The sequence below is a fragment of the Manis javanica genome, chromosome 8 (assembly GCF_040802235.1).
Source record: "Manis javanica isolate MJ-LG chromosome 8, MJ_LKY, whole genome shotgun sequence".
Taxonomy (NCBI): Eukaryota; Metazoa; Chordata; class Mammalia; order Pholidota; family Manidae; genus Manis; species Manis javanica.
This window is the reverse complement of record NC_133163.1, coordinates 33362176-33385332: the sequence shown is the minus strand read 5'-3', so window position 1 is coordinate 33385332 and position 23157 is coordinate 33362176. Positions and strand designations below refer to the sequence as shown.

Sequence of the window (23157 nt, the reverse complement as noted above, 5' to 3'; positions counted from 1 at the left end):
ACTTAAAATTGGCACATAATAAAACAAGTTTTGAGGAGTCGAAAAACAAGTCTGTAAAGCTTGCAGCATCAAAATATAACTGCTCCTTAAATGTTGGCTATGAGCAGGGGAATTGAGTTGAATTTTCACTTCATTTACTCAATTTTTTTACACTTTAAAAGCCTTAGCTATTGATAAGTACTGGTGGCCTCCGTGGTGAGTGATTTTATCCCATGCAGGCCTTTTGCTCCCAAATTTATGACCTTTGCCAGAGGAAAGATCAATAATATGAAGGAGAAAATTAAAGCATACATATACCCTGACCCAAAAGCATCACTTTCAAATAGGACAAGATAAACAGGCAGCTCCAAAACATGCAGAACCAACTGACAGACAACTAGTTTATCCAGACTTTGGTTCTGTCCCCATAAAGCCTCTTCATTAAAAACTGACCATTTATTCTGCTCCCCAGTCTGTGAAGTCAAGTGATTAACTCATGTAACTGAATATTAGCAATAGTTTGGGTCTCATGTATCAACTGAAAAAAGCGGCCAAGAAAAAAAACATTCAAACCATTTCTCAATGTTTTATAGTAGAACAAGACAAATACATGTGTGGGTAATGCTCTGGGAACTACAGGGAAATGCTAAACAGTACAGTTACTACTCAACTGCCATACTTAAAAACTTTCCCACAGCTAATTTTATATCAAGAACAATTAAGTTTAAGTGGTTTGGGACTTTAAAAAATTCAACTGCTAGTAAGTACCTTGGTGAGAGCTGTTCCTTGATTAGCCTCAAGGTGATGATCATCTACTTTGCAGCGCATGGTTTCAATGGTTCCTACATGGAGCAGGGTGCAGTTATGCCAACTGCGAGTCAAGAAGCCATCAAACCGAATGCAGTTAATTCAGATTACACCTGTTGATATTCAAAAAGCAATAAAGAAACTAACTCCAGGAACGTTAGGCCTTGGTGAAATGCCAAATGGAAAATTGTGCTTTAAAAGGCAGTCTCTTACAATGTAAGGGATAAACTAAAATCTCATTAGCTTGGAATAACATCATTCAGGTCAGGTATTCTAGACAAAATGATTAAGAGGGGACAGTTTATTTAAGAGGGTAAGTTTTTACTTAAGCACTTTGGAAGTATCTACTCCCCTTAAATGTAAGATACATATCTTACCTGTTCATTAAAGGAGGTCTAAGCACTTGTACTCAGCAAGAATGCTGGTAGTAGCTCAGCTACTGACTACTGACTGTATAAACTTGAAAGTAATAAAATGTTTTTAAAGATACTGTATGATACAGACTTTTCACTACTTCAGATTAACCTAATTGGTGAAGCTTCCTGGTGCCTATTTGTCTTAGTTAAGTTTAAAAGCAATGTTTCATGCTTTAATTCTTTCCCCATTTACATCTTTCTTTGCCTTTTAGCAGCTCCTGCCCTCTTTCTGAATGTCATTTTTCATTTTCAAAAAAAAAGCTGTAATTTTACTTTTTTGGTACATGAGACTTATCTCCCAAGTCCGTGCTTTCTTTTCTGCAATGTATAATACTTAAAAGCCTGTTTTTAAAAGCAAAACAATATGAATGTTTGAAATTTTGCCACCTTCCCCACTTGAAGATGAAGCACATCTCAGTGACAGAGACAAGGTATTTTCATAATCAGCTCGCATAATAATTCACATAGCCTCAAGCATGAGAAACCTTTGAAAACTATAAAACTTTATACAAGAATTCTAAGAGCCAGAAACAAATGTCATTTTTTATTAATTCCAAAGAAGGAGTTAACAGTTTTGACAATATTTCGAAGAGAGCTGCCACAAGACTAGCATTTTATTTAGCTTTACACTTGTCCTGTTATTGTTACAAGGGAAACCTACTTTGTGCCAGAGGAATGGCTGCCTATGATGATGGGCAAAAGTCACAGTGCAACACTTAATGGCTGCTCGAGCATTTCCAGGCCACCATGAAGGTGGGGAAGGGAAAGCACCACTGTTGATTGTAATCTAAGGAGCTCCAGCAGTTTCACTGCAAAGCAGTACAAAATATACAAAGAACCTAAAGGTCTCAGCACATTTCCAATCTCCAGGAAATCCTGTGTTACCATCCGGCAGGAGGGAGGAATCCCGGTCCTGTTCCCTCAGGTCCTTGTCATGTTAGCTTTTTGATAGCCTCGATCCACTCAGCTCGCTCAGCCTTGCTGCTGGCCTGGATATAATAGTGTGTGTCATCCTTAGTGATCACTTTGAAGAGATTTCCCTGGACATTGCCTTTTACACCTAGGAAGGGAAAAAAAAAAGGTGACTGAATATCCACGACTACTCTCAACTGGAACCAACTTTCTGCTTTCAGCTGAAAGTCAACTGAGACACAGACAAAAAAATACTTAATGAAGTGTTTTTAAAATACAAATGTATACGGTCAGGGAATCTTGCCAGATGCATGCTTTCCTCTTTTCCTCCCATTCCCTCTCCCTCACTGGTGCCTTAAGGCCTGTCAGTGGTAATCTGGACGTTCTTGGGAGCCTCTTGGCTTGCCCCTATGCAAACCACAGAACCACAGTATCATTCACAGAAAAGAATCCAGTATGTTTATGTTAAAAGCAGGCACAGGTTTGGGATTCGAATTCTAAGTTGTTTAACTTCTTTGAACCTCAATTTCCACATCCATAAAAAGGGAAAATTTTTCCTACCTTAGCTAGTTACTGTGAAATTGGTGTGAAAATAGATATTAAAGTGTGTTGCTAACATGTAAACACCAGTGTAAGCTATTATTTTTAGGTGGAAGCTCATGGCCAGTAAACACAGTAACTGAGGGGAAAGCCTACTGAAAAACAGGATCGTTTAGTTGCAGGGTTAAAACACTAAGAACACGCCACATGCTTTCTCGAATCCTGAAATTGGCTTTCAAACACACCATTTACTGTTTCATGAAGAATGCCCTAGCAGCTCCCACCACTCAGTGCTCATCACAGCATCACTGAGAGTGCAGGAGGGAGGCCCCTGGGACCTCCAGCACCTTACCAGCAGGGACGCCATTATCCTCCAGAGCAGACACAAGTGAACCACGAAGAGAAAACCCACCTGCTGGCCGGTTTTCCTCCTGCAGAGTAAAGGAGGCCTGATTAGGAACTGTGAATGCACAAAAAGGAAGAGTTGCACCCCAGCCTAGAGCCACTCTTACTTAGGCCAGCGAAAGATGTCAGTGGGAGTCACTTGTAATAGAAGGTGAGGCTGAACTTGGACGGCACGTGGCCAGGTTACTCACATCAGGAAGTCTGGGCTTCCTGTCAGAGCCAGGGACAGCAGTGCTGCTCCCCAGGCTGCCCCGACCCTGCTGAGGTGTGGCCCGCTTCGTGTTCTCAGCTTAGGGTGGGGGGTTCCTGACTGAAGCTGATGAGGAACTGCCCACTCTTCACCACTTCAAAAACTCAATGAAAATTATATGTCTACCAAGACCAGGGTGAACAGGTGAACTAAAGGGCCACTTCTCTTTTCTATTGACTGGAATTAGATCAACTCAGCCTGCAGTAATTTGTTATCTGAAACTCAGAATAGCAATTAGAAAATTGAATTTGGCCAATTAGAAAAAAAGGAAAACAAAGAACTAGTGAAGTATAGCTTAAATATATGGTAAAAGAAACTTTTCAAAACATCAGTAGGGACAAGAGACTTGGGAGACAGATCCTTGGGATCCTTGGATGGAAAGGGGTGCAGAGGCAGGGAAGCCCCAGTTGGAAGTCTCTTCATCAGCCCTGCTCACTTCTCCAGCTAGGCAGCAAGGTTTAGAGAAATTAAAAGATGCTTTGCCTCTCAAAATAGTGAAGATCCACTGAGCAGGCACACATGCTGAAAGAAAGCACTGCTCAGATTGTTAGGACTAGGCTGGGCAGTGGACGTTACACTGGGGATGCTGACAGAAAGGAAGGAGCAGAGACAGCTGCCAGCCATGCCCGGGAGAGAAGCATCCAGAAGCATCACACACAGGTACCGTGTGAGCACGCGGCACTCACTTTGGAGGGGTCATAGTAATGCAGGAAAGCCGGGTCCTTCCTCAGAACAAAGCGCCGCACCTTCCAGTTTTTCCTCTTGTGCCCCTGAAACAAAGAAAGGGTTTGCAGTTCACTGGTGACAGGTCTACGTCACCCCCTCCCACTTTTATGCTTCTAATGCCAAACCTCCAATGGGACTACTTTGTAAAGAGTTTGCTGGAGACCCAAGGTTTGCAGTGATGTGTCACAGACGTCCCTGCTCAAGTACCACTTCAGCAAAAGCACGGTCACATCTAGTTGAGCGGACAGAGCCAAAGAGGGTGAGCACTGAAAACACTCAGGGCGCAAGGACGACAGGGAGGCAGCAGGTGCCCACTGCACTGAAAGCTCAAGGCAAACTTGAACCCATGGGCACCAACTTTTTAAGGGTCAACTTAGTCCTAAAACAAACCTGTAACTTTGGGTATAAATGTGCATACATATGCGGTAAAAGCCACTTTAATATTCTACATCAGAAAAAGACTAAGAAATGATCAATTATATGTAAAAATCTAAATATGTAGGATATTGACTTTTTTTTGGCTCCACCCCCTAGATCACAAAGCTTCCTCAGCCGTCTAGCCCAGAACACCCCAGTGCAACCCCCACACCCTCTTCATGGCGTCCAGGGCCCACCTCCCCTTTCTAGAAGGGGAGAAGCAGAAGCAGGGCCCTTAGGGTACATAGGCAGCTGCAGAGCTGGTAAATAATCTAAGAGCAGATGGGGATCCTGATGTGCAAGAAGCAGGTGGCAACAATGTGTGTTCCACATAACAACGGGAACCGAGCTGAACGGCATACATGCTATTGTACGTACAGACAAACTCATACGTTGCAAGATTCACACAAACACGAGGGGTGTGCAGATGGTCTGCCTAACTTCATGTGCTGTAAGGGGGTGTGTTTGTTCCCAGAACAGCCTTTTTGTTAGGCACAGGTGGGAATGCCACAGGTGGGAATGTGGCCAGGTGCCTCCCATTTAACCTGGGCGCTCTCCCCAACATGGCTAAGAGTGGCGGCCATGGTCAGTTTTTAAACACTGGGCTTACACTGCAGAATTTCATCTTCAACCTACCGAAGTAGGAGGAGAATATATTTATCTTTTGTTCAAAAAGTATCAGGGAGGTGTGCAGAGGCCCACCGAAGAAGGCTAGGAAAGAGCTAGGAAAGGGCTCATGCTCCATCTCTGGGGGAGTTTTTCTGCAGAGACCCCAGGAAGTCTCAGGGAGCAGTCGGTAGGGTATGTAGTGCCCTTCCAGACTAATGCGTGAACTGGGGGGTAACATCACCTTTTTCAGTGTCGTGACGGTTACTTATGTGTCCCTTTTCCCTGGCCACCCCCGTGCCTGGGCCTTGTGTGCGAGGAGTGTCTGCCTCTCTCCCTGCACCTGCCGCGGGCCCCCCGCGTTAGCAGAGCCTGCCGATTGTTCGTGCTCTCTAGCCAACTCAGCTCTTCCCGTTCTTTGGGGGCAGTCCTGTCTCTCCGCCTCCTCCCCGCTCCAAGGCAGGCATACCTGCTTGGCCAGATAGCCTTGTTTTACCACTCTGCCACTTAACTCCACAGTGCTGACACTGATTTCTTCCTTGGCACTTATCTTCTTCTTGTGGCTCTCAGCCTAGTGGGAAGGAGGGAGCAAGGACTGTTACAGAAAGTCCCAGTTCCAGGCCATGGAGGCTACAGCAGGGGAAAGGGAAACCCTCAGTACAGACACCGCACTCCACCTGGGGGTGAAGCTGTCCCCAGGCCTCTCACCCTGGCCCTTACTCGGTTGCCTCTTCCTTCCCTCTGCCCCAGGGGCAGGAGGAACCCACTACCCCGACTTACAAAAGTGTACAGCGCCGTGGAGTCATCCACAAACTGTTCGGCCAGATCTCCAGAGCGAATGGCTTCCATGCTTCTGGCGCCTACCGGCCTAAGGAAGTTCTCCTCCATGAGCACGGAAGCCAGGGTCACGGCCTCCAGACGGCTGGCTGCAAAGCTGTTGGAGATGAGCCAGTCCACCAGGGAGGAGCCTGCATTCGGGCCAGGGCAGCACCAGTCAGATGACAGACCACAGACCAGCCTCCTCAGGGATGCTTGGCAGCGACCTCATTGACCTTGACAGACCTGGGACTCTACCCAAGCGCAGACCAATGGCCATACCCACTGTACAGTGCTGTGGCCGTACCCATACGTGGCCATACTGTACCAGCTTGTTGGCCAGCAGGCAGCTCTGGCTTCAACAAAGGCCGGTCAAGGCCGCAGTCCTGGATCACCACGCACCAGGTCTCCACTGCCTGGCCCCGCCCCCAGCAGAGAGGCTCACCTATGAAGGTCTTTTTGTAAGTGCTTCCCTGTTCCATGTTGGGGCTTGGCCGGATTCCAGTGCTGCCATCATGCATCTTGTCCACAATGCGACTACAGGGAAGGAAGGCAAAGGAGAGGGGTCCCCCATCACACTGACTGGCATGAGGAAGGTCCAAGAGAGGCTGCTAAGGGTATAATGCAAGTGGTGAACCATGTGATTCACATCACAAAGAAAGGGATATTCTTAGGCATCAGAATTTAAAAGGCAGGATTTTAGGGTGTTTCTTTTCCTCTTGCTCATCTAACTTTTCTAATATTTCTAATCTAACTGTTCTAATTACTACTTTTGTGGTCAAACTAAAGAGCTGTGACATTTAGTTTAAAAAAAAAGAACATACAGCAATTATTCTCTATGATCTACTGGAAAAGTCCAAACTCCTCTAGCCATTTCTCAAGATCACCTGCTGAGTACTCACCACGCACTGAGCAGGGGTGAGCAGCACCCTAGGTGCCCTGTGAAGATCAGAGCAGGGTGTGAGGTTTTTGTAAGCCTAGGAAAGGGCTCATGCTCTATCTCTGGGGGAGTTTTTCTGCAGATGTGCTGTTGTAAGTTTCCATGACGGCAACTCCTTTCCTGCATCCCTACATTAAAGTGTCACCTCCACCACCGACCTGCTTTCCTTCTGTTGTGTGGCACAATTCCTGCCACCAATGGAAGATCTTTTCTCATTTTCTATTTATGTCGTTGGGTGGGAAAGCCCAAGATGAGACCTTGTTTATTTCCATTTGCATCTCCTGAGCACCTAGTGCAGTGGATGGCATGCAGTAGACACTCAATAACTGTTTCTTGAATGAGTGAATGAATGAAGAACCCCACAGAGCAAGAATGTGACTGCTACCAGACACATAATTCTTGCCTCCAGGCTGAACACAAGACCAGTAAGTCGGTGAGTGGAGATTCTCAGGGGCAGTGATGTGGCCCTGAGCACACCAGCTGAAACCGAAGGTCTCCAGACGCTACGGTGGGCAGAAGCAGTGGAGGCCCCAAGGCCTTAAGTAGGAGCAGGACAGGTAGGCAGAGCCATTTCCAGGCAGAGAAAAGAATACAAACAGGACAGGGACAGCAGAAAGCCCTGAAGCACACTAGTGGTAGGAGACAGGCCTCAGCAGCAACACTGGAGCCTCCTCCCCACTGCACAGAAACAGAGCAGCAAAGTGGGGGTGGGGATGCAGGGGGCGGTGGGGGCGGGGGCGGGCAGGCACTCACTGCAGGCTGATGTGAGGGGGCAGCTTGAAGGAGTTTCTCAGTATATGGAGTTGCTGGACCTTCCCTGGCTGCCCCGCGTGAATAGCACCTGTTATCTCAAAGGCCCAGGCGTCCCTCTCCTCTCGAGAGCAGGCCTCCAGGAAGTACTCAGTGGACGTTCGAGTCTTCAGCTTAATGAGGAGCTGTGGAAAGAGACAGCCAGTCAGACCAGCACTCAGAGACCAGTCGAGAGAATGCTGGCTGGGCTGTAAAAATGACTGCAGATAATCTAGGAGGCCTGTGGCCCAGTAACTGTGGCCCAGCCCACCCGCAGCCCCCTGCCACACCCTGGCAGGCAGTCTTTAGAGGATGGCTTGTACACCTCAAGTGACAGGGAGTGCATGGCCTCGTAAAGCAGCCTTTCCATTTGGACAGAAATTCAACGTAAGTTCTGCTTCCTGGGCACTTTGCCTCCCTGGTTCTGACTCTGTCTTCTAGAACCACAGAGATTAATCTCACCCTCTGTGGCAGCCCCTGTGCTGAAGTGGGAAATGCACAGGCCTTCACATCAAAGTGACCTGGACACAAAGCCCACTCTGCCACTTAGCTACAGACACTCGGGCACATTAAAGACCCCCCAGTGAGCCTGCTTCTTCATCTGTCTTATGAGGATCCAAACACCTACCTCCAAGGAATTGTTTTATGATACTTTGATCCTCTTTTCTCAGGTCTAAGCACCCCCAAGTCTTTCACACATTGTGCATATAATACAGTTGAAACTCTTTCTAACCAGTTCATGCTCTACTAAATGTTTTGCAGTTGGTCAACATTCCCATGAAGTATGACCCACAGAATGGAACACACCGCTCCAGGGAAGTCTGAGGGGTGCAGGGCGGCAGGGCTGACACAGCCTGTGGGCAGCTATGGGCTGTGAGCACCAAGCAGTCCACTGAGAGTCTTTTTCATGTGGGCCATAGCATCTCCACCTTGTCATTGCACACTTAGGGTTTTTCTGAACTTTTTTGGGGATTTAACATACTGACCCCATTAAATGTCATCTGGACAAACTGGACCTACCACTTCCGTTGGAATACAGAAGGATTCTATTTCATTCTGACTGTTTTCCAATGTATCAGCTCCCAACATGCTTTGCTTGCAAACTTAATCAATGTCCCTCATCTCAATTCAAAGCAAAAACAGTGGGTAAGACAAGTGGCTCACAGTCCCAAGGAACACCATAAAGTTAGCTGCCTCTCCAAGTTACCATTGACTCACTCATCAGCATCGTGGGAGAACATGCTCAACTAGCTCCCGGTACCTGCCCTGTCAGTCTGCAGTTCACCATCTTCATGAAGGAATTTCAGGACAGACTATAAAATTCCACATGAAATCCAGACACACTTTGATTGCCTCCCTAATTTTAAAAAGGATATATGTATACACACACACACATACATATGCAATATACTTTGTAACTTGTTCTCAGTGAACCAGCTGGGTCCTCTTGAATTTTTCCAGGCTCAAGTACTCATGAACCCCAAAGGTGACAATCTGAGAATTTTGTGTAGATTTAACATGAAGCTCAGAACTCCAGTTAGCAGATTTAACCTGTTTCTATTTTTGAAACTTAGAACAAAGTTTTCCTACATCCAGCTGATTCTATCGGCACTTCCACTCTCTCCACTGTTCCTTAAAAGTTCCTAAGGTGAAGAAGTAGCCTACAAGTTCTGGGGTTTATTTATTGAGACCTAGAGTCTTGAATGCACTTAGAAAACTAGGTTTTCCTCTTCAAATCATCTCACTTATCTATAAATATTTCTTCTTTATTAAACATTTCTTATAGGAACACAGTTGATATACAATATTATATTGGTTTCAGATGTACAATATAGTGACTCAATAATTACATACATTACTAAATGCTCACCATGGTAAGTGTAGTTACCCCTTGTTACCATACCAAGATACTATACTACTACTGGTTATATTCTCTATGTTACACTTCCACATTAAACATTTATTCAACAACAATTTACTAAGCATCTTCTGTGTGCTCAGACATTGTGTTTGGTTTCATGGTGGAACAAGGAAGAAGATGCAGACCCAGCTTCCACCAGGCTCAGCACAGTCCAGCGGCCCCATACCCCAGCAAAAAGCCGCCGCTGCTGGACTTTTTCTTAGGTGGTGGCACCTCCCATTTTGCAGTGGGAATTACAGAATGACGTTTTGTTTTTGCAGCCCCTTAGGCTGAAACGACATTCTATGCCTCCCTTTCCCTTGTCCTCATATCCACACAACCACATCCTGTTGACAGTTCCTTCCTACTGTTTTCTCATGTTCATCCCTCCTGTTTGCCTTATTTCATGCCTGATTTTAATAGCTCCTTCTGCTTTTATACAAAAAAAGCTAAAACTACAGAGGAGCACAAAGGTTAACATAACAGGCACCAGTGAGCCCACCACCCAGAACTGACCATCATGAACGTTTTCTTATGTTTACAAGGTTCATTAGTTGGTCTAGAAGAGTCAAAAAAGAAAAATATGATAAGAAAGAAGAAAATGGCAAGCTGCCTTCTTTATGGATCTAGTAATCTTATTAGGAACTGACCTTAGTTTCTCAGTGTAGTCTTCCTAGGTGAGTTTTCCCCAGTCAAATCTCTCAGTCAAAATCTTCAATGGCTCCCTATTACCTCCATCTGCTCCCTCATGAACATTGCCCGTTGACCACACTGGCCGTCCTCATCTCCAGATCTATTCCTATCTCACCCCTTATTTTTACTCAAGACCTTGCACCCACCAGGAACATCTGCCTCTCTCCTCCTTCAGATCTTTGCCCAAATCTCTGTTCCTCTCAAAGCAATAGCTGACCCAGACAGCCTGTAATGATGTTTTCCTTTTCTTCAGGAATACAGTGTTCTCTATGACAGATAATGTTTGCCAACATCTGGAACTCTGTATGTTTTTCAGTTAACTGCTTGCTTTCATATTAAGATTATTAACTCAAGAAGAAACCATGTTACCATTTTCTTCCAAATTCCTCCAAGCCTAGCAAAGTTCCTGGCATGTAACAAGTCCTCAAAAAATGAGTGATTCAGATATTTTTTTGATGGCAGGATTGAAGCTGTCCCTGACTTTTGGAACATACATCCATTAGGGGATGAAAGCCATCATAATGAACCCCAAGATACCAGTAATTACTCACATTTGTGTAGTACCTCCTAGCCTACAGAGTGGTCTGCAGACAATTACCTTCATGACCCTCATCACAGCCATCAGAGATAGTCAGGGGTCATCACTCTGTCCCATTTTATAGATGAGGAACTAGGGCTCAAGGAAGTTCAATTACTTGCCCAGGATCACATACCTGGTACAGATGCAGCCAGGACTAAATCTAGGTTTTTCAAGGATAACTCAGCTGCTCCCAATAACCACACCACCTTCACCAAAGAGGTGAGAGAGAGTCAGGGCAGGCAGGAGCTAGGAAGCAGGAGCCTTCACTTACTGGTCGGTTCTCATACTCCAGGCAGGGGCAGGTGATGGCGCAGCCATCCAAAAGGATCTGGCCCCTAGGAGGGGTCACTTTCTGACCCCCGTCGAGCTTGTAGTACAGCAGCGTGTTCTGCCGAAGGATGAACCATCGCACCTTCCAGTTGTGGACAATGTGACCCTGCAGACAGACAGGAGAGCCTGTGGTAAGGTGGCCAAGGGGATGACACAGGTGTCAGGTGTCAGGGAGAGTTGTCCCAGGGTACAAGTAGCCAGACTATGCCATGGAATTCACTCTCCAAGCATTATCATTTTTTTTAAAGTTTAATCTTTTTTATTTTGAAATGATTTCAATTCAGAAAAAGTTGAAGAATAGTATAATTTTTTTTTACAGACCATTTAAGAGTAAAATCTTAACATCATGCTCCATCACTTCTGAATACTTCACTGTGTATCTCCTATACAAAAAAAGGGAGGATATTTCCAATACAACCACAATATAACCACTATCAGAAAATAAATTACATTAATATATTATTTTCTTCTGCTTCACAAACCCAGTCAGCCATTTGCCCCACAATGTCCAGTTGTCAATCATGTTTTGTTTTCTTTCTCATGCAGAAAGTATTACCTTTGTGTGGATCTCTGTCATCTCCCTTGAGTATACAGTAAAGGCCTTTGGCATACGGACCTTCTAGGTCTAGTCTGGTCTTTTTTTCCAGGTTATGAACTTGGAAAAAAACTGCACAGTCTACAGAAGGGAAAATCCTACTACTAGGAAACAGCCATTGTTAACATTTTGTATTTCCTTCTAGTCTTTTCTTTTTCACTCAGTTTTTACTTTCTAGTTAAAAAAAAAAATCAGGATCACATTACATAGTTTTATTTTCTAGTTTTTGTTTTATTGTTCTTTGCTGAGCATCTTCTCGTACCATCACATTTCTTTAAAACCTGTTTTTTAATGATGCAACACTTGTCAACTTCTTGTTGTTTATAACTGAGGTTGTTTCTTTTTTTTCACTATCATCAATAATTCTGCAATGAATATCCTTGCACATAAATTCTGATCCATATCTCTGATTTTTTTCCCTTAGAATATATTCCTAGAAAAAATATCACTAGTCCAAGGATGTGGGACATTTGTAAAGTTGAAGCCACAAATGGTCTACAAGGGCTAATGACCTTAACAGTCATACCTAGCTTGGTGTGGCAGGTCTTAAAAGCAGGGTAGTTTGGGGGGGCTCTCAGGTAGGTCGGAGAGCCAGTGGACAGGATAGTTAAATTCAGGCTGAGAGCATGTTTCTCGAACAGACCAATGAACAGGACAATGTCTCCTGAGGAATCAGAAAGGAGTGGGTACAGTGCGTGCTCATGGAAGCGACTTTCCTGGCATACTTCCCAGAGCAGAACCCAGTGAGAGCTAGAGTCTAACCAAAAGAGATGTAATTTATGGGAATCAGAGACTACTTCCCTGATTCACTCATCCCCGAGCTACATTTACTAGTTTCAAAGGCCCCGTTGGTGCTCACACCTGGGGTACTGTGATTCTGTTCCATGTTTTCCATGTTCAGCAAGAACTGAGTGCTGTCAGGGAACAAAAGTAGTAGGAGTCAACTGTGGGGGCCCTAGCCTGTGCCCAGACAGAATTTACTGTGGTAGTAAATACAACTTTTAGCAGAGTTTATTAATGCGTCAAAGTGTTATTATGCTACATGGTGATGAAGCTGTTCACATGTAATCCACGTTGAATGTGACGTTCTTGCTCTCTTCACTCTGTCCCATACTTAGCATCCACGTGTAACATGACAGTTGGCAGCGTTCCTTGACATGGGCAGAAATAGTTAAAGAAACAAAAATTTGGCTCTGACTCCTCAGCAGTTGGGGTCCTTTGTTGCTCTCCACATGGCCCAGATGCAGGTGCCCTTTCTGGATGACTCCCCAGTGAGGGGTTCCTGGTGAAGCAGCAGGAGCTTTCGGGTGCACAAGGCTGTGGCTGGTGCAGGGAGAGGAGAATGCAACCCACGTGGATGGGACGGGGGCTGGCGGAAGGTGGGGAAGGGGAGAAGGCAAAATCTTCTTAAACCATAAAACACAGGTGTTATGGGTTGAATCATGCTTCCTCCCCACTAAAAAAAAGAATTCATGCATTGAAGCCTTATTCCCCTCTACTTCGGAATGTGATTGTATTTGGAGATGGGGCCTTTGAGGTGAGTAGGTTAAAATGAGGTCATTAGGTGGGCCCTCATCCAATCTGTGGGGTCCTTATAGCAAGGGGAAATTTGGACACAAAGAGAGACATCAGGAAGATGAGCACAGAGTACAGGCCAGGGGCCCACACAGGAAGGCGGCCGTCTGCGAGCAAGGGAGAGAGGCCTCAGCAGGAACCAAACCTGCCGACACCTTGACCTCAGACTCCACAGCCTCCAGCCTGTGAGAAAACAGATCTCTGTTGTTTATGCCATCCTGCCTGTAACAGCAGCCCTAGCCAACTAAAACAACAGGGAAAGAAGTGAGGTGGCTGAAAAGTGGAACCAACAGATTGGGCAGAACAAACGAGTATGGAGATAGTGTACATTCCTGGACAAAATGTTACATTTCCCAGATTTGCTGGCATGAAGGGAACAGGTAGGTGACCAAGTTGCTGCCAGTCCCATGCCTGGGGCACCAATGCATGTTTGGAAGCAACCAAACACTGGGACACAGGAATTCTTGGCAAGGACAGTGGCAGGAGAACAGGTTCTTCTGACACCCAGTCCCCAGAGTTACCAGGGGTACGTTGCTAACACCAGCAGTGCCGTTCCCACTAGAACCCTCTGATGGTGCTGTTGGGTGTTTCTGTCTGGCTACACCGTCCTGGCTGTGCAGCATCCCTGCGTTGAGCAAGTCTGTCGGTGCTGTTTCCCAAAAGCATTTGCTCTCCTCATGTCTGTGTCACATTTTGGCAATTCTTGCAATATTTCAAACATTTTCATTATTATTATATTTGTTATGGTGATCCGTGCTCAGTGACCTTCGATGTTACTATTATAATTGTTCTGGGCTACCATGAACTGTGCCCATATAAGATGACGAACTTAACTGATAAATGTTGTATCTGTTCTGATTGCTGCACCAACCAGCTGTTCCCCCATCTTTCTCCCTCTCCTCAGGCCTCCCTATTACATGAGAAACAAAAATATTGAAATTAGCCCATTAAAAACTCTACAGTAGCCTCTAAGTGTTCAAGTGAAAGGAAAAGTCTCATGTCTCTCACTTAAAATCAAAGCTAGAAGTGGTTAATCTTAGCGGGGAAGGTGAGCCAAAGCCAAGACATGCTGCAAGGTGGGCTTCCTGCACCAAACAGCCAAGCTGTGAACACAAAGGAAGAGGTTCTTGAAGGGAATTAAAAGTGCTACTCCAGTGGACACACAGCTGATAAGAAAGCAAAACAGTCTTATTGCTGATAAGGAGAAGGCTTTAAAGGTATGGAGAGAAGACCAAACCAGCCACAGCATTCCCTTAAGGCGAAGCCTAATCCAGAGCAAGGCCCCTCTCTTCAATTCTATGAAGGCTGAGAGGTGAGGAAGCTGCAGAAGGAAAACTGGAAGTTAGCAGAGGTTGGTTTCTGAGGTTTAAGGAAATAAACTGTCTCTGTAACATAAAAGTGTGAGGTGAAGCAGCAAGTACTGATGTAGAAGGTGCAGCAAGTTATCCAGATCTAGTTAAGATCACTCATGATGATGGTGACACTACCCAACAGATTTGCAATGTAGATGAAATAGCTTTCTATTGGAAGAAGATGCCATCAAGGACTTTAATAGCTCAAGAGGAGAAGTCAATGCCTGGCTTCAAAGCTTCAAAGAAAAGAGTCATAGACTGACTCTCCTGTTAGAGGCTAATGCATCTGGTGACTTTAAGCTGAAGCCAGTGTCATTGGCATTCAGAAAATCCTAAGGCCCTTCAAAGGATTTATGCTAAATCTACTCTGTCTGTGCTCAATAAATGGAACAATAAAGCCTGGATAACAGCACACCTCTTTACACCACATGTAATTTAGTGTATGTTTTAAACCCACTGTTGAGACCTACTGCTTAGAAAAGATATTCCTTTCAAAATATGACTGCTTATTAACAATGCACCTGGTCACCCAAGAGCTCTGATGGGTACTATAGGGTTATTAATTGGGATAATTTCAACATTAATGTTGTTTTCATGTCTGCCAACACAACCTCCACTCTGCAGCCCATGGATCAAGGAGTCAGACTTTTCAATCTTAAGAAATATATTTCATAAGGCTACAGCTGCCATAGACAGTGATTCCTCTGATGGATCTGGGCAAAGCCAATTGAAAACTTTTTGGAAAGGATTCACCATTCTAGATGCCATCAAGAACATTTGAGATTCATGGGAAGAGGTCAAAATATCGACATTCACAGGAGTTTGGAAAAAGCTGATTCCAACCCTCCTGGATGACTTTGAGGGGCTCAGGACTTCAGTGGAGGAAGCAACTGCACATGTGGTGGAAAGAGCAAGAAAACTAGAATTGGAAGTAGAGCCTGAAGGCGTGACTGAAATGCTGCAACGCATGATAAAACTTTAACAGATGAGGAATTACTTCTATGGATGAGCAAAAAAAGTTTCTTGTGATTGAATATATCCTGGTGAAGATGCTGTGAAGAATGTTGAAATGACAACAAAGGATACATAATATCATATAAATTAGTAGATAAAGCAGCAGCAGGATTTGAGAAGATGGACCCCAAGTTTGAAAGAAGTTCTGCTGTGGGTGAAATGCTATCAAACAGCATCATGAACTACAGAGAAATCATTCTTGAAAGGTAGAGTCAATTGATGTGGCAAGCTTCACTGTTGTCTTATTTTAAGAACTTGCCACAATCCCTCCACCCTCAGCAGCCACCACCCTGATCAGTCAGCAGCCATTGATACTGAGGCAGGACCCTCCACCAGCAATAAGGGTGTGACTCTCTGAAAGCTCAGACGATGGGTACCATTTCTCAGCAATAAAGTATTATGCACATTGTTTTTAAAGACATAATGCTATTGCACATTTAACAGCCTACAGTGGGAAACCAAAACATTCACTTGACTTGCTTTATTGTTATATTCGCTTTATTGCTGTGGTCTGGAACTGAACCCTCCATATTTCCAAGATGTGCCTGTACTTACATGACTTCGTAGAATATATAAAATAACTCTAGTAGTTATTTTAGAAAATTTCTGGAAGGATACTCCAGAAATGTTAATAGTTGTCACCTCTAGGGGCTAAGACTGGATACACAGTGATAAGAATGGAAACTTATTTTTCATTTCATACCCTTGAATACTTTTCTAGCTTTTCAAAAATAATGTACATATGTTGTTTTCATAATGGAAAATGGATTTAAATTTAAATAAACAAACATCTAAATGAGATGACTAAGGAAATAATTCATTTATCTATGCACCTAACAATCAATGATTAAACACTACTGCACTAAGCACTGTGCCAGCAGCAGGGAGACAAGGAGGGACAGGGTTCTGGCCCGAGATAGTGGGGGAGACAGATAACAGCTCCACTCAGTGCGGTAAGTTCCAGGACAGATGACTGGTGGGGCCCCCCATGATCCCCAACTTCTGGTATTCATACCCGTGTCGTCTCTTCCCACGGTGTACGTGGGTTGGTCTGTGTGACCGAGAGAATATGGCCGAGGCATGGTGTGGCACTTCTGACATTAGGTTATAAGAGAATGCCGTTTCAGTCTGGGGGGCACTATCTCCCGCTCGGTCCTGCTCGCTCCCTCTGACTCTCACTCTCTGTCTCTCTTCCTGATCATACACTCTGGGAAAAACTAGCTGCCACATAGAGGCCCCTACAGAGAGGTGACGAACTGAGGCCACCAGCCATCCGAGTGAACTTGGGAGTGAATCCTCCCGCCAGCCGAGCCTTTGGGCAGGCCACACTGGGCAACACTGTGGCCGCAACATCATGAGAGACTCTGAGCTAGAATCTCACAGCTAAGCTGTTCTTGGATACCTGACCCTAAGAAACTGCACTAGATAATAAATATTTGTTGTCTTAAGATGTTAAGCTTTGATTTAATTGTTACACAACAATAGATAACCAACAGTTGGGCATGATGCAAACAGCAAGGAGGAGCCCAGATGGAGGGGGGAGCTGAGAACAGTGGGTGGGGGTTAGGCAGGCCCCCCGAACAGCTGATACTGGGGCAGTCGTGAAGGTTGTGTGGAGTTGGCCTGGTCAGGAAGGCAGAAACGGGGAGCATAAAACTGCTGCCACTTTGGGGAAATTCCAAATCATCCCCAGAGGCCTGTGGGGAATGGATGGCAGACGTAACAGGGGCCCAGTCAGCTTCAGGTTCCATGTCATGGAGTTTGATCTTTATTCTGTGGCCAGAAGGGAGCTCTTCAAGACTTTTAGGCAGAAGGATGACAAGCTTAGGTTCTCATGTTTAAAAAACCACCCTGACCACCAGTGGCAGAGCAGCTGAATGGAGTAAATCAAGACACACAGCTGGAGGCTGCTGTCTTAATCCACAAAGCGGGAAGGAGAGCACCATTATCTCAACTCTACAGACAAGCCATGCCAGGCTTAGGGGGGCAGGACTGATGCAAGGTCACCAGGCAAAGAAAGTCAGAGGCCCAAGCCACAGTAGTATAAGCTGAAAAAGGGCCCAGGCATCCCTCCACCTGGGCAGTTTCTTTCACCTCCGCTCCTTGTCTGTAAGTGGCTGGCTTGGGGCCTCAGGCCAGCTGGACCATGAGCAGTTTAGAGTCCCTAGAGCATCTTTAGGGGAGAGAAGCAAAGTCCTTAAGTTGGGGTGGCACCCCTAGGGCTGGGCCTAAAATGTTACAGCTGAAAAAACCAAAACTACTCCCTAACGTTAATGATGAGTAAACTGAGGCCCAGTAAGGTCTTGCCCAGGCCCAACAACCCCCAAGAAGAGAGATGGTACTTGTATGGGTTGAATTATGGTCCCCCGCCAAGGTATGTTGAAGTCTTAACCCCGCTACCTGTTAACCTGGTCTGATTATCTGGAAGTAGGGCTTTTGCAGGTACAGCCTGGTTAAGATGAAGTCACGCCGGATGAGGGTGGCCCTCATAACATTAATATGGCTGGTGTCCTCCTATGAAGAGGAACATGTGGACACTGAGAGACACACAGAGAGCACATGGCCATGTGGAGAGGAAGGCAGAGGTGGGAGCGATGCAGCCACAACCAAAGGACGCCAGGGATCGCCTGTGTGAGGTAACAGAAGATACATACAGGGACTCTGCCCCCCGTTCCTAGCATAGAGCTCCTGAAGGAGGGTCTGTTCCAGTGAGGTGACTCTGGGTGGGCTCTGGGATAAGGGCTGGTCACTGGAGAAAGCAAAGCCATGAGGACAGGTTTGGAATTCTCCGCCCTGCCCTCCATTCCCTCGGGAAGGGAGAAGGCCTGACATGGAGATGATGATGGACCGTGCCTGTCATGGCGCCTCCATAAAATCCCAAAAGTATGGGGCTCAGAGAGCTCCCACACTGGTGAACATGTGGAGGTGCTAGGAGAGCAGTATGCCCAGAGGGGGCTAGAAGCTGTAGTTTGACTGCCCTGAGTTGCAATTTGCTGAATAAACCCAATCTTGCTGGTAAAACAACTGACAGCTTTATTTTCAATGTTAACAGAGCCCTTAACCTGTCAGATCTGATGCTATCTCCACACAGACAGTGTCAGAATTGAGTTAAATTGTAGGACACCCAGCTGGTGCCACAGGGGATTGCTTGGGGTGGGGAGAAATGTTCACATTGGGTGACCAGAAGTGTAAGAAATGAAGTGTTCTGTGTAAACTTAAAAGGAGACACACAGGATGGAGTAACACACAGTAGGAAAAGACTAGGTTTTTCGTTTTTCCTACTTAGGAAGGAAAAATTTGGGTTTTTCCTTTGCAGCCTGCAAACAACCAGAAGCAGAAGAGACACAGAAGGACCCTTCCCTCCAGGTTTCCAAGGGCGCATGGCCTTGTCAACAGACTTCAGACTTCCAGCCTCCAGAACCCTTCCTAGACTTTCTCTTCTATGCATATTTTTCCTTACTCTTTTATACTTTTAGCCTTTGGGTTATGCTATAAGCATCTTTAGCATCTGCAAAACTATAATTTAATCATTTGCTTATCTGGGGGGACACTGAGGTAGTCCCCAGTTTTTTCACTACATAAATAACACTTCATTCATAAAGCTTGTGGTATTTCCCTGGGACAGAGTCCTACAAAAGACATTTCTAGGCCAAAGTGTGTTTGCATTGCCTGTCATTTCCTAAGGGTTCAAGGTGTGAGTGGGCAGCAATGCCTGGACCACCGCAGCGTCTGAATGGAAAGCCATGCTGCCGGCAGTGATCCCAGCCTCCTTGCCCCTCACCCTCCTTCGGAGCCAGGCTGAGTGAGCACCCAGCAGTTTGCCTGGAGCTTTGCTTCTTTCTTGTCTGGGCAGAATTAAGAGCCAAATCCATCAAGCCCCTGCTCGTCGTGCTTCACCCTCACCAGGGATGACTGTTCTGTACTCTGGCCTCCCAGCTCAGGCCCTGCCCTTCCTCTGGGCTGAAGGCCCTCCGAAATCTATGGAATCCCACGGCAGCAGCTCTACATCTTCAGTGGATACAGGGCTGCCGCTGCCACCCAGGAGGAAAGGGATGGGATGGCAGGCCAAAGAGTCAAGGTTGATCACTGTTAGCAAAGGTACCTGGGACCACATCTCTCACTTTGCAGGAAAGGGTGTAGCTTCCGTTTGCCTCAGGGTCAGGCTCCAAACTCCTATCTTTGAGTTTGGCTGGAATGAGCTTTAGCTGTTTCAGCCAAGCCCCTTCTTGGGCTTTCAGGACCAGGCCTGTTGACTATCCTCACTTCTCTACACCCTGGACTCCTAAGCCAGCCACCAGCACTGGGTGGCCTGTCCAGAAGATAACTCACATCCTGTCTTCCCTCTTGCCCTCCCCCAACTCTGTGTGATGGTGGTGGGGAATCACGTAGGGTAACCCCAGAAACAGGGGAGACCCCTGCCAGGGCCCAGCGATCCTGACCAACAATGCCTACCAACCCCCCTTCCCAATTCCGGCGCTCCCTTCCACCCCTCATGCTGCAAGACAATGAGAGGCCACACTGGTTCCCCACAGGGTGACTCTCTGAGGTGCAGATGCCTCCACAGACCATGAGGGTTCAGCCTATCACTTTGCTCACAGTGGCCTTGAAGCCGACTCGCCTTGTATGCAGTCCAACCCTTCATCTGGCATCCTATCATTCCTCCTGCCTAGTTTTGAGCAAACACTCCCACCCTCCTTTGTCAGATAATGTATAACCTACCCTGGCTACATTTCCTGCAGACCTGAAAGTGATTTGAGACTTCAGGGCTGAAGTGGCTGCCAGGGCAGGGGTGGGAGGGAGTAACTGGGGCTCTGGGCAAACGATTTCATCTAATAGAGGAACAGCAATATCCACACTGCGCTGGACAGGAAACGGTCTGGAGACAACCTGAATGGGTCTGATCCTGCTGCATCCCTCACTAGCTCTCAGATCCTGAGCAAACTATTTAACCTCTTTGAGCTTTGTTCTTCCCTTGGGAAAACGGGGGGGAATAGTGTGGTACTACCACCTGCAGGACTGTTGGTAGGATTCAAGTAGACAATGCCCCGGACTGGTGCAGAGTAGTGCTGCTAGAGGGTTAGTTACTGTGAAGGGTACAGGAGACGAGGCGTTCCATGGACGGGCGCTGTGACCTGCAGAGCTACGTTGTTTTAAAATACCGTATTTAAATAGTATACTCTTCGTATGTAATAAATAGCTTTAAGGCTATCCACTTCGGTCGCCGCCACCCGCTCCCCATACGCACTGGCCAAGCGGGATTCTCCTCCCTGCGGGTGCCCTGGCCCCTCTTTCCTACCAAAAGCTGACCTCCCGCCTCCTGGCAGCAGCCGCCTGGCCCTCGGCAGAGCCGCAGGCGGCCGATCCCGCTCCCGGGTCGGGGACGGGCCCCGGCGCAGGTGAGAGGCGCCCGCCCGGGCCGCCCCGGGCAGAGTCCGGAGAGGCTCCGGTGCGCTCACCCTCTTGACGAGGAAGCCCTCTTTGAGCACGCCGTCCTCCATGTCGCCGCCCCGCGCCGGCCGGGCCCGCGGGCGCTCCCAGCGCGCAGTCCCGCCGCTCCGCCGCTCCGCGCGCGCTGCGCCCAGGAAGCGCCTCGGGCCCGGCGCGGCGGGCGACGCCTCCCTGGCCGGCGGCCAGAGCCCGAGGCCGCGGGGCCTCCCGGGCCGGAAGTCAGGCCCGGTCGGGATTTCTGACGCGGTGACCCCGCCGCCGCCGCCACCACGAAACCCCGGGGTCTGTGGTTAGTTCTCCGGCCGCGGTGTCGCCTCCGGGAGTCTCCCCAGCCCCTGCTCTCTCGGACTGGGCAGGGTGCCCCACGTGGGCGCCCCGGAGCGCTTCGTGCCGCTTGCGATTCCCATCTTTCAAATCTTCCTTCGCCCCAGTCTTAACCAGGTGTCTACCTGGCACGTAGTATACTGCCCTTCAGTAATAATTATGGAATCAAACGGAACCGGAAAGGGTTTAAAGGATTTGGAGTCATCCCCGAGCTCAATGGAAATGGGGGTGCAACCAGGCTAGGAACTTTCATCCTAGCCTCTGGTAGGGGCAGAGAAAAGTTGCCATTAGCGAAAGGTAACAGGTTTAAAGAAGCGGGCACAGTCTGCAGGGGCCCTTGCTCCAGTATACAATACACTGCCTTCCCCTGCCCCACCCCCGCCAAAAACTAGACTCGAAGATTCCATCATTAGAGGCAAAATTTAAGAGAATGCCAGGGAACTCAGTAATCTAGATGAGTGGCATTTTAATGCAATATTTTAAAAATCAAAATTAACACAAAAAATGATGAACAAAACACCAACATTTTAAGTGAAGACAGGATCAGCAATGTCCTACCAGGCCATATTGGAAGCTGAAACAAAAGGAAACATAGTAATACTGATCCTGTCTAGTAATCCTTACAACACAGTTTATTCATTGTTTGCAGTGTGAAGGGTCCCGTAGGACTGTACACCAGGAAGAGAAGGGTCCCAGGTGCATAAAAGCTAACAGAAGGCTTGAGACTGGAAGGAGGCACCCCAGGCTGCCTTTCGGAATCAGCCTGGAGCCAAGTCCCCAACCACACCAGAAACCTCTGCCCACTCGCCCCCTGCACAATGGCCCACTTCAGCCTTCTCCATTGACCTACATGCAGACCTCCCAGCAAGTCCAAGGCAATGGGGCTTCAAATCTTTCACAGTGAAGACTCAGCACCTTCTGAAGCCAGGTTTGTAGTGGGGGCTAGGTTTTATAGCAATCCCATGAAGTGAGTTTATTATCCTATTTGTTTCCAGCCAAGGAAACTGAAACTCAAAGCAGTTAAATAAATGCCCAAGGTCATACAAGCTGGGATTTTAACTTCAGGGCGGTATGAATGCATTTGTCTCTCAGTTCATGTACTGGGAAGAGGAGAAAAGAATTGTCTTAGCTCTGAAAACTTGCTGGGCTCAAGCCTAGGACATGAGAGGATAGAATGGGAAATTCTTATCCTCTTGGGCTCCAACTATGATCTATTCATCTCCTGCTTTCTCCCAGGTGCCAGGGGAGCAAGCAGATGGCACAGGCTGTTTTGATCTTACCCAGACAACCTTCTGAGCCTTACAAGAGATGGTGTTATCTCTGGCAAGAGGGGTTCCTGAATGAGTTCACAGAAATGGGCAAGGGAGAAAGACTGGTCCTGTCTCCCAGCAGTGTCCCAGCCAGGAAGAAGCCAAGGCCTCTGTGTACTGAGAACATGCTTCTCTTCCTGGGGAAGCCCTTGGTCCAGCTCACCCAAATCTGACTCACTGGACCTGGGCTCAAGTCATACCCCTCCCTCCCCCACCAGGGAACCACACTGACATAAGCCTGACTCAACTGCAGGGAAGAGGATGGAGACAGAGGAAGCAGAGAGTGGTGTACAACTGAGACTGGGGGAAGGAGGTGGGGAAGGCAAGAAGCTCAGGACCTAGGAACTTGCCTTGTTCTTTCAGACAGACGCCTCTGCTCTCCCTCTCAGGATCTAGGTTGATGTGGAAGTGTCCCTGATTCTCTGGAAGGGAC

The 23157-nt window shown here is 47.0% G+C and overlaps 1 protein-coding gene across 2 annotated transcripts; it reads right to left on the bottom strand.

The window, feature by feature from the left end:
• Nucleotides 1-1733: 1733 nt before the first annotated feature.
• Nucleotides 1734-21481, bottom strand: PLEK2 (pleckstrin 2). 2 transcript variants are annotated; one of them, XM_037004825.2, is made up of 9 exons: nt 21099-21481; nt 11048-11212; nt 7568-7749; nt 6320-6411; nt 5839-6026; nt 5528-5629; nt 3996-4079; nt 3067-3085; nt 1734-2262 (listed from the first exon to the last, which is right to left on the bottom strand). In XM_037004825.2, exons 1-9 carry the CDS (start codon nt 21138-21140, stop codon nt 2135-2137), a joined length of 1002 nt encoding a protein of 333 aa, XP_036860720.1. In that variant the 5' UTR covers nt 21141-21481; the 3' UTR covers nt 1734-2134. The 2 variants fall into 2 exon arrangements, with proteins under 2 accessions (XP_036860720.1, XP_036860679.1); XM_037004784.2 differs by having other exon boundaries at nt 3007-3085; nt 21099-21451.
• Between the last annotated feature and the right edge of the window lie 1676 nt (nt 21482-23157).

What these genes read in the sequence shown, in the direction of transcription:
- PLEK2 (XM_037004784.2), bottom strand. Translation starts at nt 21,140, where the DNA reads ATGGAGGACGGCGTGCTCAAAGAGGGCTTCCTCGTCAAGAGG. An exon ending in CCCCCTCACATCAGCCTGCA is followed by an intron (nt 6,412 to 7,567) that starts GTGAGTGCCTGC and finishes CCTTCCCTGTAG; the next exon opens with TCGCATTGTGGACAAGATGC. An exon ending in TTACAAAAAGACCTTCATAG is followed by an intron (nt 6,027 to 6,319) that starts GTGAGCCTCTCT and finishes GCCCGAATGCAG; the next exon opens with GCTCCTCCCTGGTGGACTGG.